At 50.2% G+C, this 22783-nt stretch overlaps 1 protein-coding gene across 19 annotated transcripts in view; it reads left to right on the top strand.

The window, feature by feature from the left end:
* GNB1L (G protein subunit beta 1 like) overlaps positions 1 to 22783 on the top strand; it is a 152073-nt gene that overhangs the window by 97630 nt on the left and 31660 nt on the right. For all 19 annotated transcript variants that reach the window (XM_078154456.1, XM_020996521.2, XM_020996515.2 and 16 more), the window contains 2 exons: positions 244 to 369; positions 13138 to 13303. In XM_078154456.1, coding sequence (XP_078010582.1) covers positions 244 to 369; positions 13138 to 13303 — 292 coding nt within the window. The remainder of the gene's footprint in view (positions 1 to 243; positions 370 to 13137; positions 13304 to 22783) is intronic.

Here is a 22783-nt window from a genome sequence, read left to right as displayed (position 1 = left end):
AGAGAGAAATGAGAGTCTTATACAGCTGGATGGCTCCTTTAGGGTTTGAGACGCCATCTTTGTTCACGAGCACATCAGGTCTCATTCCCATTATCCGCCACATTAGCGGAAGGTCGCCTCTTCCTGTGTAGCAGTGGTCTCTGGATCCCAGGGAATTTTAAAAGAAAAGGTAGGGTTGGGGGGAGGGGGAGCAGTCCCACTTCCAGGGCCGGCTCAAACAACATCTGGCGCGTTGTCTGACAGGTCACTCAGCGGACTGATACATGTCTGGAACCTGCAGACCCGAAGAGTGGACACCACCCTGGACGGCCACGCGGGGCAGTCTGTGTATTGGGTGAAGATCCTAGAGGGTCAACACTTGCTCCTCAGGTGAGTCAAGGGGCTGAACAGGAAGGATACTTGATCCTGAGTTCTTCTCCTTAAGCCCTGGAGAACAAACTGCCTTGAAATTATCTGTCAAACCTCGCTCACTGAGCATTCTTTGGAGTCCTTTCTGATGTGATCCAGCCAAGCAGGCCGTCCTTCTGGTCCTCACATGCAGCATATCTCTCCCATCTTCATGCCTTTGCACTTGTCATCCTCCATGCCTGGAATGCCCTCCCTTCTCACCTCCGTCTCAGTTCATAAGCTAAAGCTGGTGAGATGAATATATATCAAAGAAAGCATTGGCCAGTAGCTGAAATTATTACACATCTAAAGATCCCCCAAAGAAGGAGAGAAGAATCCCATAACAACTACAAGCAGGACCAGCGGAGAAACGTGGATTTTCTACACGGACCACATACTTAGAAGAAATGAAGCAAGAGCTAAAACAAAATGAAGGTTCTTGAGGGAAGACTTTGAATGAGAATTAGTATCTTAGAAGAGAAACTGTTAAACTTTACCCAAGTAATGGACTCCCCGAAAACTAGGATAAACCTAAGAAAAATCAGTAGCTCCATGAGGTAGCAAGAAATTTTAGAATACTGTCAAGAGATTGGAAAAAAAAAAGGATAAAATGTGAGATATCTGATTTTTTAAAAAAAAACCTATTCTAGAAAACAGATCAAGGAAAGATAATTCAAGAACCTTAGGACTCTGAAAACCATGGTTTAAAAAAAAGCCCTGAAAATTATATTTCAAGATATTATCGATAAAAACACCCGAGATCTAGTAGAACCAAAAGTCAAAGCGAAGATATAATCTACCAGTCATCTTCAGAAAGAAACAAGTGCCAGGAGTGCCATAGCCAAAATCCAAAACTGTGAAAGAAAAAATGCTGTAGGCATCCAGAAAGAAGCAGTCCAGGCGCCAAAAACCCACAGTCAGGATGACACAAGCTCTGACGCCTTCTGCTTGGAGTGAGAGGAGATCTTGGCCTACAGTGATCCCAACAGCAAAAGATAAGAGGCTTGCTTTTGCAAGCTCGGTGTAATCCTATAGGGGAAGGTGAGCTTTTAATGAAATCGAGGACTTTTAAATATTTCTGATGAAAAGACCAGAGCTGCTTAGGAATTTTGAGATGCAAATACGAGACTCAAACAAAACCTAGAGAGGTAAATTTATTTGAGCCATTGAAAGGGAAGGGACTGAGTATTTATTAAGTGCCAGCGAGGTGCCAGCCTTTTTACTCGGATCAGTGAGTGGCCAGCCATGTCTCCAAAGGCACTGTGCGGAAGCGTGCTTCCCAACTCCTGATAGAGAGGTGGTGAGAGACTCAAGGTGCAGAAGTAGACATCCATTTGTGAACGTGGTCACCGTATGGATTTATTTTTTGTGACTGTGATTGCTGTGTGTTTTTTTTCTTTCAGTTAATTGGAGATGGATTGGGGGTGGCAGTTAGCAATAGTGAGGTTTAAAAAAAATGAGGACCATTGAAATCTTTTTAATGCAGAGAAGGAATTTCAAAGTAAAGCATATTCAAATAGGATAGTTTTGAAAGTAACATGTAGAATTTTTGTACTTTTTTAAAAGTAAGCAACGTGTAATAAAGAGTCATCATTTCACTCTTTGTGATCTGCTGTGTATCAAAATACCCTTAGTGTTTCAGTTAGCTAATAGAAATAATATCTAGCATTTATGTAGTGCTTTAAGGTTTCTAAAGCACTTTACAAATATCATCTCATTTGCCCTACAAGACAGCCCAGGGAGGTAGGGGCTGTTATTATCCCCATTTTTCACAGGCAACAGAAACGGAGGCAAACAGGTGAAGTGACTTGCCTAGGATCACAGGGCTAGGAAGTGTCTGACATAGATTTGAACTCAGGTCTTTCTGTCTCCAGGTCCAGCACCTTACCCAGTGTGCCACCTAGTTCCTAGTTCAAAATTTTTTAAAATTTAATGTTAAACAGAAAATCGTATCTTTGTTTTTGGAGGCAGGTGGAAATCACTGGAGTTTATTGACTGGGGCTGGGGCTTTGATAGGACCAGACCTCTTCTTCAGAGATTTTTGGCAGCTGTCTGGAGGATGGATGAGTTGAAGTGGGGAGAGCATCATTGTAGGAAGGCCAGATTGGAGGTTACGGTAATGGTCCAGCAAGCGGTGATGACCTAGAATGGTGTCTTTGAGAATGGAGAAAGGAAGACCATTGGAAATGGACACAAGGAGATTGGGCAGCCATTGGGCAGTGGAAGGCAAAGGAGAGAGAGAGCTGGGGACGACCCTGAGTGACTGTAAGCTTGCTGGGAGCCATAGTCACAGGGAAGATCCGGAGAGAGGAAGACTAGGGGGGGAGAGTGTGACTCTGGTCAGTTTGAAATGGCCAGTAGCCAGGTGGTGATGCGGGATGGAAGCTTGGGACACACGATGACTAGACGTACGGATGTGAGAAGCGTCTGCATGGACGTGGAGGCCGACGAGGTTGCCTAGTGAGAGGCTAACGAGAAAGGAAAGAGGGCCCAGGGTCAGTCAGGTCAGGGTGACTTGAATAACGAGTCAACACAGGAGACTGGGAAGGAAGATTGGCCCGGAGCATTCGCTGTTATGAAAACCCCCAGGAAAGAGAAGAGGGGGATCAGCAGTGTCAAAGGCTGCAAGAAAAGTCAGGAAAGATGAGGCCTGAGCAAAGGCCTTCACATCTGGTAGTTAGGAGATGACTGGTCACTTTGGAGGGAGCAGTGTGGTGGAGTAAGGTTGGAAGGCCTCGGAGGGTTAGGGGAAGATGGAGAAGAGGGTATGTAGAGGCATCAGGTGCAGATGACTTTTTCACTAACAAGATCATGCCAGGTCTGGGTGGAGAATAAAAGTCCAAAGCAATGCGTGGATGCTTTTAAAGAAAATGATTTTGTCACGAAGGGTCTGTCTAGGTAACAGAAAAGTAGAATTGCTGGAGGGCATTGTAGGGAAGGGATGGCAAAGCTGGTTCTGGGAGGCTGAGGAATGGGGTGGGTTCATCTTGGAAAGCTTCCTGGAGGCGGAAGATTTGAAATGAGAAAGAAAAGAAATAATGTGGAGAAGGAATGTGTGTCTGCTTGAGTGATATAGAGCAGAGGTCAACATGGGGCCTGCAGCCTAGGCCTGAACCAGATGAGAATGTAATTGAGAAATATTTAACAAAATAAAAATATCATCACAGCTGGCATGCTGCCGGGCCTGGAGGAGCGGGAGCGTGGCCCCGTGTTTGAGTTGGTCACCACTGGTGAAGAGGACAAACCCCTGAGGGGGAAGTCGGGAGATCTGGGTTCAACTCCTGCCCATGATGCTTGTACCTGTGTGACCTCAAGCCTTTCCTCAGGTTGCCCCAGCCTCCACAGTCCCTTCTGCCTCCATAGCTATGCTTCGAGAAGCCAGAATCCCAGGTTTTCTCTTTTAACTACGTGACCTGGTCAGGACGTTCGCCTCAATGTTATTATTAGGTTGGGTAAAGAAACGGTCTCAGGTGCACATTATCACATCATGGGGTCTTTCACCCACCCAGAAAGAGCCTTCTTGCCCTCCTCCTTATGAAAAGCAGGTCAGTCGTTTATAAAGTCACTCTGTTTTTCCTGTGGGTTTATTGTTTGACATATGATTCTGTATGTAGTAGGCTCTTAATAATTGTTTTTTGAACAAATGAATTAATATCAAAGTCAAGTGAACAAGCATTTATTATTACTACTATTAATAATAATGTTAATATCCAGCATTTGTATAATACTTTAAAGTTTGGAAAGTACTTTACAAATATCTCATTTTGTCCTTGTAACAGCCCCGGGAGGTAGGTGCTATCATTATTTCCATTTTACAGAAGAGGAAAGCGAGGCAGACAAAGGTGAGGTGGCTTGTCCAAGGTTGCACAGTTAGTAAGTGTCTGGAGGTCAGATTTAGACTCAGATCTTCCCAACTCCGGGTCCCGTGCTCCATCCACTGTGGTAGGCCAGTGCAAATTGTGGAAAGACAGCCTCTGCCCTTGAGGAGCTTACATTCTCACGGGGGAAGACAGCAGAATAAAAGATGCTGAGGGGGAGGCAGTAGAAGGGGGTGACAGAGAAGTCCAGAGAAGAGTGAATTCATGGTGGTCCTGGCTGCTTCTCCTACATTGGAAGCTCTGGGAGAAGTTCACCAATCAGAGGAAGGGGCCATAGGGCTGAGGGTATTTCCAGCGTGAGAAGGCCAGGGGTGAAGAAAGTTGAGAGTCAGGAGCGGAGCCTCTCTCAGGCACGGAGGCACCTCCTCTTGGCAGTTTTCTTGCTCTGGCCTTCCCGTGTGTAACAGGTGGGGGCCTGGTGAGCAAGGGCTCCATTCCCCAGTGCTCCCGGGCTCAGAGTGTCAGTGCTGTTTGAGGGAGAACAAGAGAGCCAATTGCAGTGGGGCCGGGGGCCCACAGCCCAGCTGACACCTGGGTGTCTCTGTTGGAATAGAGAGAGTACCTGAGACGTGACAAACTGACAGCCAGTAATTGATGAAACACAAGGGCCTTCCTGGAGGGTCTGAGCCCCCGAGCCCCTTTGGGACAACCGTGCAGCCCTTGCCTTTTCTCAGAGTCCTGAACTGGGGAAAAGCCTCCTTCCTAAACTACTCTGGTGGAAGAAATGGAAGCACTCGGTGGAGGACCCTAATTAGGTATTCGGCTCTTTCAGTCTTCATACTTGCTGCATTGGTTAGCGTGGCGACCGAGGGGATTCCGAAGACCTGAGTCAGCTCCGCAGGGATCTTTCCAACCCTTTTCATAACTCGTAGACAGGACCTTGTAAAGCTCAGACGTCATTGGCCCTTGGTGAGGGCTTATGGATTGGTTAATTGATCTAGTCCAATGCCATCATTTCATGGAGGACTTTATCATGTCCTCGCAGGAGACGCCTGGATCTTTGCTTTCTGGACATTGAGAGCCGTACTTGCTGCTGGCATGTCCAAAGCCGAGCTCCCGAGCTCCCTCCCCCTCCTCCCGCCCTCTGGCTCGCGATTAGCCAAGGTGTGGATTCCTCAGACACTCACACACAAAGCCGGTCTCTTGGAACATCTTGGGCTTTTTTTCACCACAATTATAATCTCTGTCCTCCATCCCCTTCTTTCCATGCTTGTGGCTACTGCCACCTTGGTCAGCCCTCCCCCTCACCGCCATCCGGGTCATTGCAGTCCTCCCCTCGGCCTCCTGCCCTCGAGTCTCTCCCCATTGCAGGCTGTTCTCTATGCTCAGCCGTCCGACTGATCTTCCTAAAGCACAGGCCTGTCCAGATCGTCCCTCCCTTGCTCACTAAACTCCCATGGCTCCCTATTCCTCCCAGGATCCACTATAAAGTCCTCTGGCATTGAAAGCTCTTCACAACATGGTCCTTTCCTACTTTTCCAGGCTCTTTACACCTTACTCCTGGAGTCCACATATACCATAGTCCAGCTGCACTGACTTCCTTGGCATTCTTCACACAGGACACTCCGTTTCCAGACACCCTGCCTTTGCCCTGGCTGTGCCCTGCACTTGGAATGCTCTCCCTCCTGTCCCCTAATGCTAGTGCTGCCCTATGAAGTCACCTTCCATCTTGTGTGCATTCCACTATGGATATCTCATCTCCCCCAGGGGAAATGTGAGCCTTTCTCTGTGTCCCTGACCCTTAGCACCATCCTAGGCACACAGTAGGCACTTAATAAATGCTTGTTTATTGAACTCGAAAGAGGAAAGGATAGGAATTGAACTCTGACCTTCAGACTCCGACTCCAGCTCTGTCTTACTTGTGAAGAAGGTCAGTCTGGTATTATTTCTAGATGAAGAAACGGAGGCCAAAACCTAGCCAGGAATCTGCATGAGGAGCCAGGATAAGCTCTTCGCTGTTCTGTCCAGGAGTGCTCCCATGATGCCTTGGTGGCTGTCAGGCCTGGGACTCCGGGGTGGGGAGGGTGGGCCCCTAGCCAGGGAGGAGGGGGAGGGGACGAGGTAGGACAGTGGGGGTGGGCATAGTGAGGGATGGAGAGGTCAGTGCCATGCCTGGCTCCCATCTGTACGTGCTTCACATGGCGGTCAGAGCACATCTCCCACCCTCGTCAGGCGGCAGTGAGAGGCCATTCCCATGAAGCGCTTCACAGGCCTTCCAGTGCAACAGAAACATTGGCTTCCAGCATTATAATTTACAACAATGTTTTCACAACAACCTCTCGAGGTGTGTTATTCTCCCCATTACACAGATGAGGAGATTGAGGCTTCAAGAGGAAAAGGGGCTCTGTAACAGTGGCCCACATGGTAAACACATGAGAGAGCCAGGATTTTAAGCCTGGTCTGCTGGCCCCCAGTGTAGACTCCTTCCTACCTCCAGTGTCTCTCACACTCACAGCCTAAAACATGCCCTGTGGGAGACACCCCAAACATAATGATCAGAGACCAGGCAAGTAGACTTTAGACTGAGGACAGGAAGGCCCCGGGCCTTCTAGGCTTCTTCTTGGACTGTGCATGGAGAGGGCAGACTGGTTTCTGGGAGGATCGAGGATGGGGCTCCCTAGTCTCTGGGCCTGGGCCTGTCTCGGCCTGCTGATCACGGGCAGACATCCCTCCCAGCATAGCTGTTAGGGCTCGTCGGCCTGGTGTTTATCAGCTCATTTAAAAGGCCAGAATTGGGAGTAGGGCTATGGCATTGACCTTGTCAGGATACTTACCACTGCTTCCGCCTCGGTATTTTCTGCATTGACCGGAGGTCTCTGGCTCAGACGTCTCTGCCTCTGCGGTACCTTCGTCCTCCATTTTGCAGATGGGGGACCCCCTTTCTCTTTTCTGCCCCAAACTGTTGATGCCTCCAGCTCTGGTTCCTCTAGTGCTCTCTTCATAATAAACCTGCAAGGTGCAGGCCTTGTTAGTATCACCCCCATTTCACAGGTGAGTAAATGAAGTCACCTGTCACACCTGGCTCAGGAGAACCAAGCTGAATTCAAACCCAGAGCTCTCCTGATGCTGAGACCAGGGTTCTTTCCACTGTGTTTCAGGGCCTGCCTTGCTTTACAAACCGCTCAGGGATTCTGTACCGAGCGCCCAGGCGGCGTGCATCTGCCAGCTCCCCCAGGATGAAAGGGGGGGTCCCTACGTAGCTGGTGGAGCCTGGACAGGGTCTTCTCCCTCCAACCTCTGCCCAGGGATGACGAGGTTTAGAGAAAGGAAGTGATTCTGGACATTCCAAATGAGTCTGTGCTTGCTGCCCCCAGGGCACCGGTGGATCGTGGTGGGCACAAGCTCCCGGGCCTGACTAAGCCTGGGCAGCTGCCTCTTACGGTACTGTCCAGAACATCGGTACTTTTGTTGCCAATGATTGGATGCATTCAACAGGGCAAAGTCTTCCTCCCTTTCTAACCCTCATTTCTTCTCGGTCTTTGGGACTGCATCTTTGTCCACATCAAACCCCCTCGCTCTGGGCGTCCCCCAGGGCTCTGTCCCAGCCTCGTTTCTTTTTTCAGTGATGGACTGTGTGCTGCTTTGTACCATCCTCAGTACATGGACACGGGCCTGTGTGTGTCTAGGCACATTTACGTATGTCGTGTGTCCCTGACCAGACTAAGCTTTGTTTATGCAAGGAGGAAGAACTCGTAGACAAAAGACCCCAGAAAAGAGTGTTTGAGGGAGAGAGTGTGGGTGAGGAGGGTCAGCTAAAAGCCCAGAGCCATAGTAATGGGGAGCCATCCGTGGGGGCAGAGAAGGGATGGACCAGAAGTGAGGAGGAGAACCAGAGGGGCCCAGAGGCCAGAGAAAGGGAGGCCCAAGAAGGGGTGTAGTGGCCTCGGCGCTCCAAGGCCCAGGCTGGGAATCAGGAAACCCAATGTCACATGACATTGAGCCGGTCTCCTCTTTTCTCCTGTGTCCCCATCCATGAAATGAGGGGACTGGAATAGACCTCAGCTTTCCAGCTCAGGCCTCTGGGGAGTCTGACATGGGACAAGTCCAAGGAAGGAGCAGTTGCCCATTGATGCCGGGTTAGACTGAGATAGTAGGTGCTGATAGGGGCATTTGGAGCCGTGCCCAGACTAATCATTGGTGGTGCAGCATCGGAGTGCCCAGAGGTCGCCGGTGAGGGCCCCAGCGTCTGTGCTTGGGCCTGGGGTGATTCACTCTTGGGTCAGTGGGTTGCCATGCTGATCACCTTGGCGGGTGTCCTCTCAGTGAAGTGGACCTTCTCCTTGCCCAGACCAACCCCTCTGTCTGTGCCCTCGCTCCCATCCCCTCCTTTCTTCAGCGGCTCACTGACACCACTGTTACCCCTCCTTCCTCTGCTCTTCAGCTCTCCGTGCTCGTGGACGCCTCCTCTGCTGCTCGTACGTGCACGCACCTCCCCCATCCTGAGAGCTTTCACTGCCTCACGCCCCACTACCGTTATTCAGTGTCTCCTCTCCCCTTCTCAGCTAGACCCCTGGAAAGGCCATCCATCTCTGTGACTCGGCTTCATCTCCTCGCCGTCTTTCCTGACTCCCATGTCACTCAGCTGACCCTGCCCTCTGCGGTCCTCGGAATCTCTCCGGACCTCTCCGGTGCCCTTGACACCACTGATCAGTGCCGCCTCATGGGTCTCTCTTGGTCCTCCTCCTTGGCCAACCTTAGCTCCTCCTCAGTCTTGATCCACATCGAATGCCTTCACTCTGGGCATCCCCAAGGCCCGGTCCCAGGTCCTCTTCATTCTCCCCCTGTGCTCTTCTCGTTGGACGATCTCATTGGTTCTCCTGAGTTCGATTGCTATCCCTACACAGATGATGCCTGGATTTATCTGTCCAGCCCTGACGTCTCCCCAGAGCCCCAGCCCCATATCACCCTGCTTACTTTACATTCAAGCTAGACAAGGTCTAGGCAGCTCAGACTCAATGTCTGCAAAGCAGAGTATTGGCTCCTCCCCCCACACCCTCCCACTTCTGGCCTTCCCTGTTACCAGGGAGAGGACCGCCATCCTCCAGTCACCCGGGTCTGAAACCTCCAGGTTATCCTCAGCCCTCCACTCTCTCACGTCCCGTGTACAATCTCTGGTCAAGGCCTGTTGATTAGACCTTCTCAGCATGGCTTCTGTGCGCCTGCTTCTCTCCTCCGACCCTGCCCCCACCCAGGCTCAGGCCTACATCTCCTCACGCCTGGTGTTGCAGTTGCTGCTGGGCTGGGGGAGGTGCTCTGCACCTGGCTGTGCCACGTGCCCGGCGCGTCCCTGTGCCCGGTGTTGGCGGGGCAGCCGAATGACTCTTGGAGCACATTGCCTGCCCTGGATGTGCACCTGCAGGCAGGCCCTCGTGCTTTAGTGAGGAGGGAGTGCCAAGTGTGGAGGCTCAAATTCTCTGCAAGAGGAAACCTCTGGGAGCAAATATTTGGAAAGAGGTCGCCCCTCGTGGGTGCGGCGGTTCTGCTAGCTCTGCAGGGTGGAATGTGCACACAGCATGTGCCGAGGGCCCTTGGCCACAAGTGCCCGTCGTCCAACCGCAAGAGACGAGATCGGGGGCTGCTCGGTCAGGCTCGGCACTTGGAGGGTGACTCAGTCCTCTTGGCATTTGTCACACGGGGCCGAGCAACACTTGGAATTTTCAGGTGCAGTCCGATTGTCCTAAGAAAAGTCTCTGGGGATTGTGTTGCCTTCCAAGTCGACCACATCCCATTTGTTAACAATCCGAGTGTCTGAAAGTTGGGCCGTTTTAAAAAGAATGTCCCAGGGCAGTGTTTACAAAGTGCCTTTGCCGTCGGCACCTGGAACCCGGGGGTCGCCTTTCATGGGTTACCACGAAACATGGCACCTCTGAGGGGCCCGGGAAAGAATGGTGGCCTTTAGAGAGGAGGAAACCAAGGCTCAGAGAAAGGGCAATGACCTGCCCAGCATCTCACAACTGTTTCAGTGGCAGAGTCAAGATCTGAAGCTAGAACCATCGGCCTTCCACCTCCTATATCACACAGTCAAGAGAACTGAGTTCAGATTCTGACAGAAATGCCCAAGGGCAGGGCAGGTAATGGCAAAGACTCAACTTCCCTATAAAATGGCGTGGTTGCCTTTGTCCCCCCCCGACCTCGCAGGGTTGTCACCAGGAGTCAGCCTGCTGCAGCCATGCGATCCAAGTTACTGAGGGAGTCGTTAAGGTATTGGCCTCACTTTGCAGATGGGAAAGGTGGTGCACTGGATAGAGCACCAGCCCTGGAGTCAGGAAGAGCCGGGTTCAAATCAGACACTCACTAGCTGTGTGAGCCTGAGCGAGTCACTTTACCCTGTCTGCCTCAGTTTCCTCATCTGTAATATGAGCTGGAGAAGGAAATGGCAAACCGCTCCAGGATGTCTACCAAGATTGGGGTCCCCGAGGGTCAGACATGACTGCAATGACTGAACAGCAGCAAAGACAGACCTTACAAGGGATGGACCTGGGACCAAATTCAGCCAGGGTCCGCCTTCCACTGCTGGGTCGTGGCTCGGATAAAGGTGGCCAGTGCTCGGACAGCTCGACAGAGTCCGTTACTCCTCGCCCTTTCAGGAAGGTCAGTCTGGCAAGGGTCACCGTGCAGAATGGACCTTAGGGCAGAGGATGGAGCCCAGCCGCTCAGCAGAGAAGGCGGTCGGAGGCTGAGGTGGAGGCTGGGGACGAGAACCGGGATTTGGGGCCAGGCAGCACGCGCTGGAAAGAGGACTCGTGGCAGGTGAAGGGGGAGGGTCGTTCAGGAGCCCCAGGCTTGAGGAGGAGGCTCTTCCATTTCTGGGACGCTTCATGGCTGATTAGACGTCATCTTCCCATCAGCCTCCGGGAGTCAGGGACACTCTGGGCCTCAGCTTCTGCATCCGTCAAACCAGGGGGTGGCTTCTCCCGACAGAGAAGTGATGGATCTGAGGTACAGAATGAGACGAACGTTTTTGGACGAGGCCAATGGGGCAGATTTATTTTGCTTGGCTGTGCCTCTCTCTGTTACAAGAGTTTTTTTTTCTTTTTTCATTGGGCAGGGAGTGTAAGGGAGAGAAATAAATGCTTGTTAATTTTAAAAAATGTAATGAAAAAAATTTTAGAGAGTTGGCCCAGATGATCACTGCAATTCCTTCCTATCCTGCCAGCCTGTGAGTCTGTTATCTCTGTTTTCAGGATGAGGAGAATGAGGTAAGCAAAGGGCAAGTGATTTACCAAGGTCATCCATAGATGAGGGGAAGGACACGCCAGAGCTGGGAAGCAAGCCCACGTGTTCTTTTGACAAGTCTGGTATTTTTTTTCTGCTGTGGACAAGGATCAGTAACCCCATTTTATGGATGAGGAAACTGAGGCCTGAGAAGTGAAGTGTCAGAACCAGACCTCCAGCTAATGGGTGTAAGGGCCATCTCTTTGCAGATAGAGATCCCTCGCCATGACCCTGACAGATACAGAGCCTGGCTGTCTCCTGAGCTCCAGGCAGACGACACCAGTTGCCCATTCACTATTTCACACTGGATGTCCTCTAGGCACACTTTCCCCTCCACACCCGCCCCTCTTTCAGACTTCCCTGCTTTTCCTACTTTCCATCTGGTAACCTGAGGTTATAGAGCGTCATCCTCAACTCCTCACTGTCACATCCCGTCCCTCCCCTCAGCTACCACGCAAGTTGAAGACCCGACCATCTTGTGTGGGCTCCTACTTGGTCTCCCTCCCATAAGCCTCCTCACCCTGCAGTCCATCGCATCTTCATAGCAACCCTCAGAGGGAGGCAATGGCAGGCAGGGAGACTCCAGCCTCCGTTTCTTCATCTTTAAAATCAAGGAGTTGCTTGTCTCACAGAGAAGTGGGATTTTTTAAGACCCGTCCTTTGGTGACCGTGCAAAGAGATTTCCCTCGCCAGGGTCCTTTGTAGCATCCCTGTATGAGCTGGTGCAGAGGGAAGGGAGCAGAACCAGGACAGTTTATGTAGTGACAGTCTTGTAAAGACAAACAACTTTGAAGATCAACGTAACGGCCAGGCACCGTTGCAGAGGACTCGCGATGGAACGTGCTGCCTGCCTCCAGAGAAGGAGCTGATGGGCTTGGGGGCAGATTGAGGTTTTTTAAAGCACAGAAACCTTTTTTATGCAAAACAAATGTCTGTATTAGCCATGCTGCCTCCCCCCCCCAAAAAAAAAGAGAAAAAGAAAAAGAAAGGAAAAAAACCACACTTCAGTTTGCCCCAGCTAGATAACATAATGATCAGAGCAGCTGAGTCATTCACAGTTGACCATCGTTACGATGTTGCTGTCGCTGTGTACGTGTCCTCCTGGCTCTGCTCATGGCACTTTGCATCCGTTCGTGTAAGTCTTCCTAAGGTTCTTCTGGAACTGTCTCCCTCGTTACTTCTGACAGCACAGCAGCAGAGCATTACAGTCATTTACTGCAACTTGCTCAGCCATTCCCCAGTGGGCAGGCATCCCCTCAGTGCTCAGTTCTTTACCACCACAGGGAGAGCTGCTGTAGATCGGAGTTCTTTTTCCTTTGCCATTGTGAAGCAAATCTCAAAACTTTTCCTTCACCTGACTTGGAATCCGTTTGCTAGCTGTGTGCCCTTGGGGCAATTAAATTCTATCTTCTGAACCTCAGTTTCTTCATCTGTAAATGGGAATAATAATCCACGTGCTTCATATGTCACCAAGTTCTTGTGAGGAACACACTTTCTCAACCTTAAAGCATTGTGAGTGTATCAGATTTGTAACGAGATGCGGCCCTTTCAGATTTTAGAAATTTCCTGAACCTTAAAGGTCAAATTCCATGCTGAAGTATGCTATACTGTACTATACTAAACTATACTATAATGTAAGTATTTTTTAATTTTGCAGCCAAGGACGAGACCTAAAGCTGTGTCTGTGGGACCTCGCAGAGGGCAGAAATGCCCCAGTGGATTCCCTGTCCCTGGACAGCGTAGGCTTCTGTAAAGGATCCGTCCTCACCGAAGGGACCCAGGGATGCTGGCTCCTGGCAGTGCCTGGGAAGGGCATGGATGAGGTAAGAACTCCAGACCTATGACCTTGACATGAGGGGAAGGTGGACCATTTGAGTTCTTTACAGCCAGTCCCAAGGGCAGGCCCCATTTGCTGCGGAGAAAAGCCTGCTTTCCAGACGATCCCTGTGCATGCGGGAGGTGTCAGCTAGAGACAGAAGCGCTCCTCTCTTCTTCTCTACTTAGTGCTTAGTGAATCTGTGCTCCTTTGGTACCCTCAGATCCTTTGAACACTGCCTAGTCTCTGACAATGGTGAACACCTTCAGGAGCTAAGGAGTGAGGGTGGGGTAAGGAAGTAGAATCCCAAGTAGAGGCTGTTCCGTCTGTTAAGATAGTTTTCAGAACTGCTGATGGAGCAAGATCTTGGAGAAGGATGGGGACAGGGCCAATAATCGGAGTCATTAAACCTAGTTATGTCTGTTGTATCTCTCAAGGAATCTTGTGTAGTTCCGACACATGCATGGGAGACCCATCATTGAAGGGGGAGCGTTTAAGGCAGCAGTTTGCGTTTTTATAACGGACGAATGTGTTGTCCCATAGGGTCTTCATCATGCAGCCAACTGTGTGATGGTGGAGAGGGGCCTGCAGTGACACCTTGCCTGGTCCCTTCTGCTCCCCCTTCGAGGCTGCCCTCAGTGGGTGCGTGTGACATGTGCTTATAAAAGTCGTACGTGGACGGGAAAGTCAACTATGGGTGCATAGCCTCTTCTTCGGCAGTGATGAGATTTGAGATTTCGGTTCTTCTCTTTTGGGCACGCGAGAATGGCTCCTCACTGTCCTCACCGTTGTGCTGTTCTGTCTGTTCCTAGTCTGGTCCAGTGCCTGTTCCCGTCTCAGTTTTCCCATTTCCACCATTTCCACGTCCTTGAGAATACGCCTGGGTCTGACCATAGAATCAGACACTCTGGCAGTCCGCCCTCTCTTCCTTCGCTTTGTCGTCTTCCTTCCAGCTTCATCCCCAAGTGCCTTCCAGATGGCCTTGCCGAGCCTCTTTCCCCCTTTGCTTCCCCACTTCTCTGTTTCACAGGACGGATGGTTCATAATTCTCCCCCGTCCTTTGCTGAAGGGTTTACAGACAAGTTTCTATTACACCCTGGTGTTGCTCTTGGCTGCGTACCTCTCTGATTGGCAAAGGACCCGGCGTTTCTTACTGAAGGAGCTTCCAGGGCCTTCTCCATCCCCTTGTGATGGCAGCTTATTTACATCGGCCGAGGGACTTCCTCTTTGTTACAGTCCAGTCCATCTCACTGGGGGAGGGGGTTATCTGGTGCTTGGCTCGTCTGCTGCTGCTGATTGTTTTCTGAGTATCACGGCCTCCCTGTGGTCTGCAGTCCTTGGCCTCTCTCCTTCCTCGCTTTTAGAAACATCGTTTTATTCGCTGTTCTTTCCATTGCTGACACTTTCCGGTAATCCCTCCCTTGTTGCAAAGTAGAGTTATGCAAAACAAATGAAGCTCTCCACCTTGTCTGACAGCTTCAACTTCGTTGGCCAGCTAGATCCCCCAGGGGAGGGGGAGGGGCATTTGAACATTTCCAGCATGTTGGGGTTTTGTGCCATCCTTTCTTATGTGCACCTCTACATGGAAGTCAGCAAGCGTGAGAACACACATGTATGGGTATTTATCTTACCGAGTTCTGTGTGGAACTTCCCCTCCTCAGGACCGAATGGTGGCACTTTAGCTACGATAATTTTCATGGCGGCCTTTTGATGGGTACTTACCAGGAGTGCTGCCCCCTACAAGATGACCGGATGGCCTATGAAATGATGGCACAATCCAAGTGACTCTGCCAGCACCTATTTACCTCTCCAGTGAAAACCTGTGAGCCAGTCTCCTTCCTTGGATGTACAGCAGGCTTTTCAAGCCCCTTCAGTAGTGTGCCCCATCATTGACACATTTGGGGTAGTTTCCAGATGGCCCCTGAACCCCCTCTTCTCCCACTCTGCCACCATCCACACTTAAGTGGAAGGGGCCCGTGCGTATCATTGGTTTGGTGATTTGGGGGTTCCCAGTGACCTTAGAGAGAACAGTGACGCTGAAGTAGGTGGTCCAGAAGCCAGATTTCTGCGAGCGAAAGAGCGGGTGTGGGGCGAGAAAGTTCAGAGAGTGGTCAAGATTCCTGATGGGTGCGGAGAAGCTTTATATTTACGAGAAATGACTCCCTTCTTTGTTTGGAAAGGCTCTCCTTTCCAGGGTCCATCACTCGTACTGCCGCTTGTGGAATTTAAAATCGACGTGGGTTTTGTGGCTCCCGAGATGAGCAGCCGCTCTGCGGGAAAGGTACCCATCAGATCCCGTGGATTCCCCCAAGCCTTTTTGATACATAGTACCTCCAAAGAGGCAGGTTTGGCGAGAACGCATACGTTGGCGGCTCATGATGAAAATGAAGACTTCAGATGTGTTTACACTTGGCTACTTCCCAAGGAGAGTAATTTTGTCTTGAAGCAGGTTCGGTTCATAAATAATGAGATAGGAACAGGCATTTATTTGTTCGTGATTGCATTTAAATCACCAATTACGAGCTGCACACATTCTTCTTGCCAATTTGCCAAAAACATCTTAAAAACCTTATTAATGTGAAAAAGAAGAGGGGCGTGCTTTCCAGACCTGCTGCAGCCACCCAGGAGCATGGGAACCCCAGGCAAAAGCAAAATCTTTTTCCTATTAAGCAAAACCAATATAAACACATAGTGTGGAGGCTTAGGTTACAGTTGTCAGACTTGGTGAAGCAGTACTTGGTTCTGAGGCTTGGTGGCCGCGGCTCCCTCCTTCCTCCCACGGCCTCCTGCCCCTCCTAAGGGAAGCATCGGTTTGACTTTGGAAGGAAGGACTGCTCTGTCAGGCGGGGCTTGGTGGCGTGAGCTCGCTGCTTCTCTGCTGTGATACTGATAACCCGCATTTCTGATCACTTGAAGGTTTCCAGAGTGTTTGCCTCACAGTCCTGGGAGGTCCTTATTACACGGACTCTTATCATTTACTGACTTGTACTGAGGCGCAAAGCGGGACTTGTCCTGAGTCTTAACAATTCCTGGGCCGCCATGGGCCCCCTCCTCCCAGAACTGTGCCAGAGAATGAAAGGGTGCAGAGCTGTAGGGCATCCTTGGCAAACATAGCTTTAATTTTTCTGTTTATTTTATTTATTTCTATTTATTTTTCTATTATATTAACTTTTTTAAAAATCAAATTCTTTTCAAAATGTCTTTTGCTTTTACTTCACCATCATTTCTGAATGTATTTCTGCATGTACCCCACACATACATACCACAGCCAGCCAACCCTTAGAGCAAAGATTTTAAAAAGAGAAAGAAAAGTGGTTCCGTAAAATGAGTAATATTGATCATAAGAGCTGGCATTTACAAAGCGATTTAAGGTTCCAGAGCTCCCTATAGATGTTGTCCAAAGGGATAGCTCGGCGGCTGTATCTGATGGTCTATGCAGCGCAGCACCCATGGTGCCCTGGCTCTGCGAGGAGCCACGCTGGAGCAGTCTGGTCCACGAGAGCGTTCCTTATGGCGGCGGTCGTTCTGTTTCCCCCCTCGGAGTCAAGCACGAATTGCTTTCCTGGCTATTCAGCCTGTACTCTGACCGGTTTGTGTCAAGTCTTTCTCTTAATTCTTCATTCTTCTCAAGTGTTTCTCGAGTCTTCCTGTTTCTCATTCCTCACAGCGCTAATGTCCTCAGGGCTTTCCTGCCTCAGTTTTCCTCTCGGTTTTCCTCATAGGCCAGTCTGCAATGACCACGTCGCCCTCTTCCTCAGTAAACTGGAGTGGCTCCCTATTACCCTGACATTGAAGGCCCTCCTTAGTCCGAATCCAGCCGCTTTCAGATTGCTTCCCTTCACAGCGCCAAGGTCGAGCCCAAATGGACAAAGTGCCTTCAAAGTACACACTCCTGCCCTTCCCAGGTGTGCGCAGGCCTTCTCTCAAGCTCAGGAGTGACTCGCTTCTCTTGCTTCCTTTCTGAATCCTCCTGCTCCTTGAAGAGCACTTGGCCTGGGTCTCTATGCCTCCCGAACTTCAGTTGGCTGTGCGTGTGGTCCGTCCCCCTCACCCCTCCACTCTCTGCCCTCAGAGTCCTTCTGAGTTAGAGTCCAACCCTGTGTTCTATTGAGCAGGAAGCCAGGCTCCCTAGAAATTAAATGACTTATCCAGGGTCACACAGTGTGTAAGCACCCGAACCCAGGTCTCTCTGACCAAGTCTGTCACTCTGAGCTTAGAGCCTAGGCCGGCATTGAAGACACCAAGGCCGCCCACTGCATCCTAGGCCATTGCCCACCACCCTCCCCTCCCTGCCAAAAACCGTCCAACCTCCTTGTCTTGGTGACGTGCCACTTGTTTCTGCAGTGGGACCGGTCACCCGCCGGGAAAGCTGTCGGCCGTTCAGTTCTCGTCAGCCCCGGTCGACCCCAGGGCCTGCGCCTCTCCCTTGATGGTACCTCCATTTCTGTCTCCTGTTTTCTGTTGCCACCGCTGCCGCCTTTCCTGAGATGCCCTAGGTTCACATTTTCATCAGTAGCACTGGAGCAGCATCACTTCCAAACTCCGAAGCTTCCCATCAGCTGGAGAACAAAGTCCAGCCGCCCTCGCCCAGCTTCCAGGCCCTGCTCCAGGCCCAGTCTGCTCCGTTCTGCCTTTCCAGCCCTTGCTGCCATGAATCTTCTTCAGGAGCCTTGAGTTTGGGTACATGGTGGCCTACCCACCAGACCTCCACCTCGAAGGACTTCCTCCTTCCCCGTCTCTGTCCAAGTGACCTTGCCCATCTTCTGAGACTGAGCTCAGATCCTCCCTCTGCCAAGAAGTGGTGATAAAGGGGATCCCGGGCACAGTGTGGCTGGGTGTACACACAGAAAGGGGAGTAGTGGGAGAGAAGGCTGAAAAGAGAGGTAGAACAAGATGGCAGAGGGCCTTGAATGCCGGACAAAGGCCACTTGGATTGCGGTGTCCTCCCAGTGGGGCTCAGGGAAGCGCTTCCCTTCCCACTGCCATACTCTGCCTCTCTCCTGATGACGCAGCCTCCTTGAACACCCTTCAGTCAGCAGTCAGTCAACAACCACTTATGAAGCACCTGCTGATTGCTGGGGACACAGAAAAGGGAAAAGACCGATGGGAGAGACAACATGCAAACAAGGGTGCAGACATGACCGACACAGGAGGCATTAGAGAGAGTCAGCGAGAGAGGGAAGGAGCCGGCGAGGCAAGGCTTTGTGCAGCGGGCGGGGGACTGGCCGGGCCGTGGAGGAAGTGGAGTGAGGAGGAGGGAGCGTGTTGCAGGTGTGGGCAGTGGCCAGCGAAGGGGCCTGGAGTCCAGCTCCGGAGGAGCAGCCAGGCGCCATGTCACTGGATGACAGGATGTCGGAGCAGAGTGTAAAGAGGACAAGAGCTGGGAAGCTCCCCAGGGCCCAAGCTGGGAAGGGCTCTAAGGGCCAGCAGAGGCTTTTACATTTGGTGCTGCAGGGCCGAGGGAGCCCCTGGAGCTCACGCCTGCACTCTAGGAAGGCTACTTGGATGGCTGGGTGGAGGATAGAGGTGATGAGGAGAGAAGGGGCACGTGCGAGAAGGCAGGCTCTCCAGGACCGGGCACCTGATGGGACACATGGGCAGCAGAAGAGCTCCCGAGGCATCAAGAATGAGCCGTGGAATGCAACTGAGGAGGGTGGTGATACCTTCCACAGTAACAGGGAAATGGGGGAAAGACGATGAGTTCGGTGGAGGACTTCTACAGGACATCCAGTAGGCACCTAGAGATGCAAGGCTGGAGTCAGGAGAGGTTCCAGCTGCCCTTTCACTCCCCCCAGACCCGCTGGTCCAGGCGGGCAGTTGGAATATCCCGTGCTCCCCATTGCCACCTCTCTCGACCTCCATCACCCCCCCCCCCAGGTTCTCTCAGTCCGTATCTCCCACCCAGTCAGAGTTCTCGTAGCTGTTGTCCACAGACCTCCAGGACATACCCTTCATCCCTCCATGAGGTCAGTGCCCGGCTCGGTCTTTCTTTACTCCCTGGCATTTACCCTCAAAGTACAGGACTTCAACATGCCTTTGCACATTGCCTCAAACACCCCCACCACCCAGCTCCTCAGCTTCCTCATTTCCCATGGCCTCCCCCCACCACCACCTCAGCACACAGATGGTCGTGTTCATGGCCTTGCCATCACGCACCAGCGCACCACGTCCATGACCTCTCGCTTCCCTTCCTGATCCCAATCTGTTGTCGTCCTGCCTTCCCCCCTCCCCACCCTTGCCACCACAAGCCTTGTTCTTCATCCTCTCCTTGAGCTCCAGCCTCTTCCCGACCTGACCCCTTGGTGAAACAGCCAGCTCTACACTGGCCTCTTTTTTCAGGCCCCTCACTCACTTATCCCGCTGCCACTTGTGTCTTGCCGGCCTCAGCCTTGGGTCGCTCCCACCATCCACCATAGGTACCTGCTCGCGTGCTGCTGGACAGAATGGAGAAGACCCCGAAGGCATTCACCAGAAGTTGGTGCCATCCTCCCCGCCCTGTCACTTCATTCTGTGTCTGCTGGCTACCTGCCTCCTGCACCCAAACGCGCCTCAGGCTCCCCGTCTCAGAAAACCTCCACTTGGTCTATCCATCCTGGCATCTCTCCTCCTTCTGTGACTAACATTCTTGAAAAGGCCATTCGCATTTGATACCACTACTTTCTCTCCTCTCCTCCTCATCCTAACTCTATAGTCTGGCTTCCAACCCACCGTTCAACCGAAACTGCTCTCACCAAAGTTACAAGTGAGCTCTTTTTTTAAAAAATATCTTATTTTTCCCCCAATTACACGTAAAAGCAATTTCGAACATGCATTTTTTAAAATTTTGAGTTCCAAATTCTCTCCCTCCTTTCCCCCCTTCCTGAGACAATAAGCAATTTGATATAGGTTATATATGTGCAATCATGCAAGATGCATTTCCATATTACTTGTGTTGTGAAAGAAAACAGCATCTCCTCCATAAAAAACCCACAAAAAAACCAAGTGAAAAATAGTCTGCTTTGATCCGCACTCAGAATCCATCAGTTCTTTCTCTGAAGATAGAGAGCATTTTTTTCATCATGATTCCTTTGAAATTGCCTTGGATCATTGTATTGCTGAGAATAGCTAAATTATCCACAGTTGATCGTAGCACAATATTGTCGTTACTGTTTACAGTGTTCTCCTGGTTCTGCTCACTTCACTTTGCATCAGTTCATGTAAGCCTTTCCAGGTTTCTTTGAAATCGCCTGCTCTTTATTTCTTATAGCACGATAGTATTCCATCACAATCGTATACCACAACTTGTTCAGCCATTCCCCAGTAGATGGGCATCCCCTCGATTTCCAATTCTTTGCCACCACAAAAAGAGCTGCTGTGAATATTTCTGTACATGTGGGTCCTTCCCTCCCCCCTCCTGTTTTAAAAATCTCTTTGGAGTACAGACCTAGCAGTGCCCAGTGCTGCAGCCCTTTAGACGTAGTTCCGCTTTGCTCCCCAGAAAGGTTGCATCACTGCAGAACTCCACCAGCAGTGCTTCAGTATCCCAGTTTTTCCACATTCCCTCCAACATTTGTCATGTTCCTTTTCTGTCATGTTAGCTAATCTGATGGGTATGAGGTGGTACCTCAGGGTTGTCTTAATTTGCATTATTTCTCTAATCAGTAGTGATGTAGAACATTTTTTCATATGATTACAAATAGCTTTGATTTCTTCTTCTGAAAACTGCCAGTTCATATCCTTTGACCATTTATCAATTGGGGAATGACTTACATTCTTATAAATTTGACCAAGTCCTTTATATATTTGAGAAATGGGGCCCTAATCAGAGACACTGGATATAAAAAATTTTTTTTCAGCTTTCTGCTTCACTTCTAATTTTGGTTGCATCGGCTTTGTTTGTGTAAAGCCTTTTTAACTTCATGGAATCAAAATTATCCATTTTAAATCTTGTAATGCTCTCTGTCTCTTGTTTGGTCATCAGTTCTTCCCTTCTCTGCAGAACTGAAAGGTAAACTATTCCTTGCTCTCCTAATTGGTTCATGGTGTCATCTTTTATGGCTAAATCACGTACCCATGTTGATCTCATCTTGCTATACAGTGTGAGGTGGTGATCTGTACCTACCCGCTTTGTGCCATAGTCTTTTCAAGTTTTCCCAGCAGTTTTTGTCAGATAGTGAGTTCTTGTCCCAAAAGCTCGGGGCTTTGGGTTTCTTAAGCACTAGATTGCTATGATCATGCACTGCTATTTATTGTGTGCCTGATGTCTTCCACTGCTCTCCTACTCTGTTTCTTAGCCAGTGTCAGGTTGTTTTGATTACAGCTTTGTAATATAGTTTGAAATCTGTTATGGCTAGGCCACCTTCCTTCACATTTTTCTTTCATTAATTCCCATGAAATTCTGAATTTTTTTGTCCTTCCAGATGTATTTATTATTTTTTCTATCTCTATAAAATAATTTTGGTAGTTTTGTATGGCACTGAATATACAAATTAATTTAGACAGAATTGTCATTTTTATTATATTGACTCAGCCTACCCATGAGCCACTGATATTTTCCCAGTTGTTTAGATCTGACTTTATTTGTTTGAAAAGCATTTTGTAAGTGTGTTCGTGTAGTTCTTGGGCTTGTCTTGGCAGGTAGAGTCCCAGGTATTTTATATTGTCTGCAGCTTTTTAAAAATGGATTTTCTCTGTTTCTTGATGTTGAACTTTGTAGGTAACATTTAGAAATACTGATGATTCGTGTGGGTTGATTTTATATCCTGCAACTTTGCTAAAGTTGTTAATTATTCCAACCCATTTTTTAGTTGATTCTCTAGGATTCTCTAAGTCTCTGCAAAACGCCATGGCTCTGTTTCCTCGTTGCCTATTCTACTCGCTCTGATTTCTTTTTCTTCTCTGTCAGTGATCTCTTTACTGTCAAATCCAGTGCCCTTTTCTCAGTCTTCATTCTCCCCGACCTCTCTACAGCCTTTGACCCTGTCGGTCACTCTCTCCCCCTTGATGCTCCCTTCTCTCTAGGTTCTTGGGCCGCCGGCTCTCCTGGCTCTCCCCCTCCCACTCTGACCACTCCTTCTCTGCCTCCTTTGCCAGATCCTCCTCCAGGTCTACCGTACGTGTCCCTCGGGGCTCTGTCCTGGGCCTTTTTCTCCCTCTACACCGTTTCGGTTGGTGGGCTCGATCCATAGGTTCAGCTGCCATCTCTATGCTAATAATTCTCAGATCTGTTTGTCCAGCCCTAACCTCTCCCCCGACCTCCGTGTCAGCATTTCCAGCTGCCTGTTGTGATCTCAAACTGGATGTCAGCATGTCCGAAACCGAGCTCACTGTCTTTTCCCCCGACACTCCCCTTTGGAGCTTTTATGTTACTGTTGAGGGTCCCACCAGCTTTCCAGTCCCCAGGCTTGCAGCCTAGGTGCCGTCCTCACCTCCTCGCTCTTTCCCTCTATATCCCATCTGTTGCCAAGGCCTGTCTCTCAAATACCCCACTTCTGTCCTCTGACACCGC

This window comes from Phascolarctos cinereus, unplaced genomic scaffold (genome assembly GCF_003287225.1).
Source record: "Phascolarctos cinereus isolate Bilbo 61053 unplaced genomic scaffold, phaCin_HiC Scaffold_4;HRSCAF=312, whole genome shotgun sequence".
Taxonomy (NCBI): Eukaryota; Metazoa; Chordata; class Mammalia; order Diprotodontia; family Phascolarctidae; genus Phascolarctos; species Phascolarctos cinereus.
The sequence above is the reverse complement of the archived record's forward strand: the minus strand, read 5'-3'. Positions and strand labels throughout refer to the sequence as shown.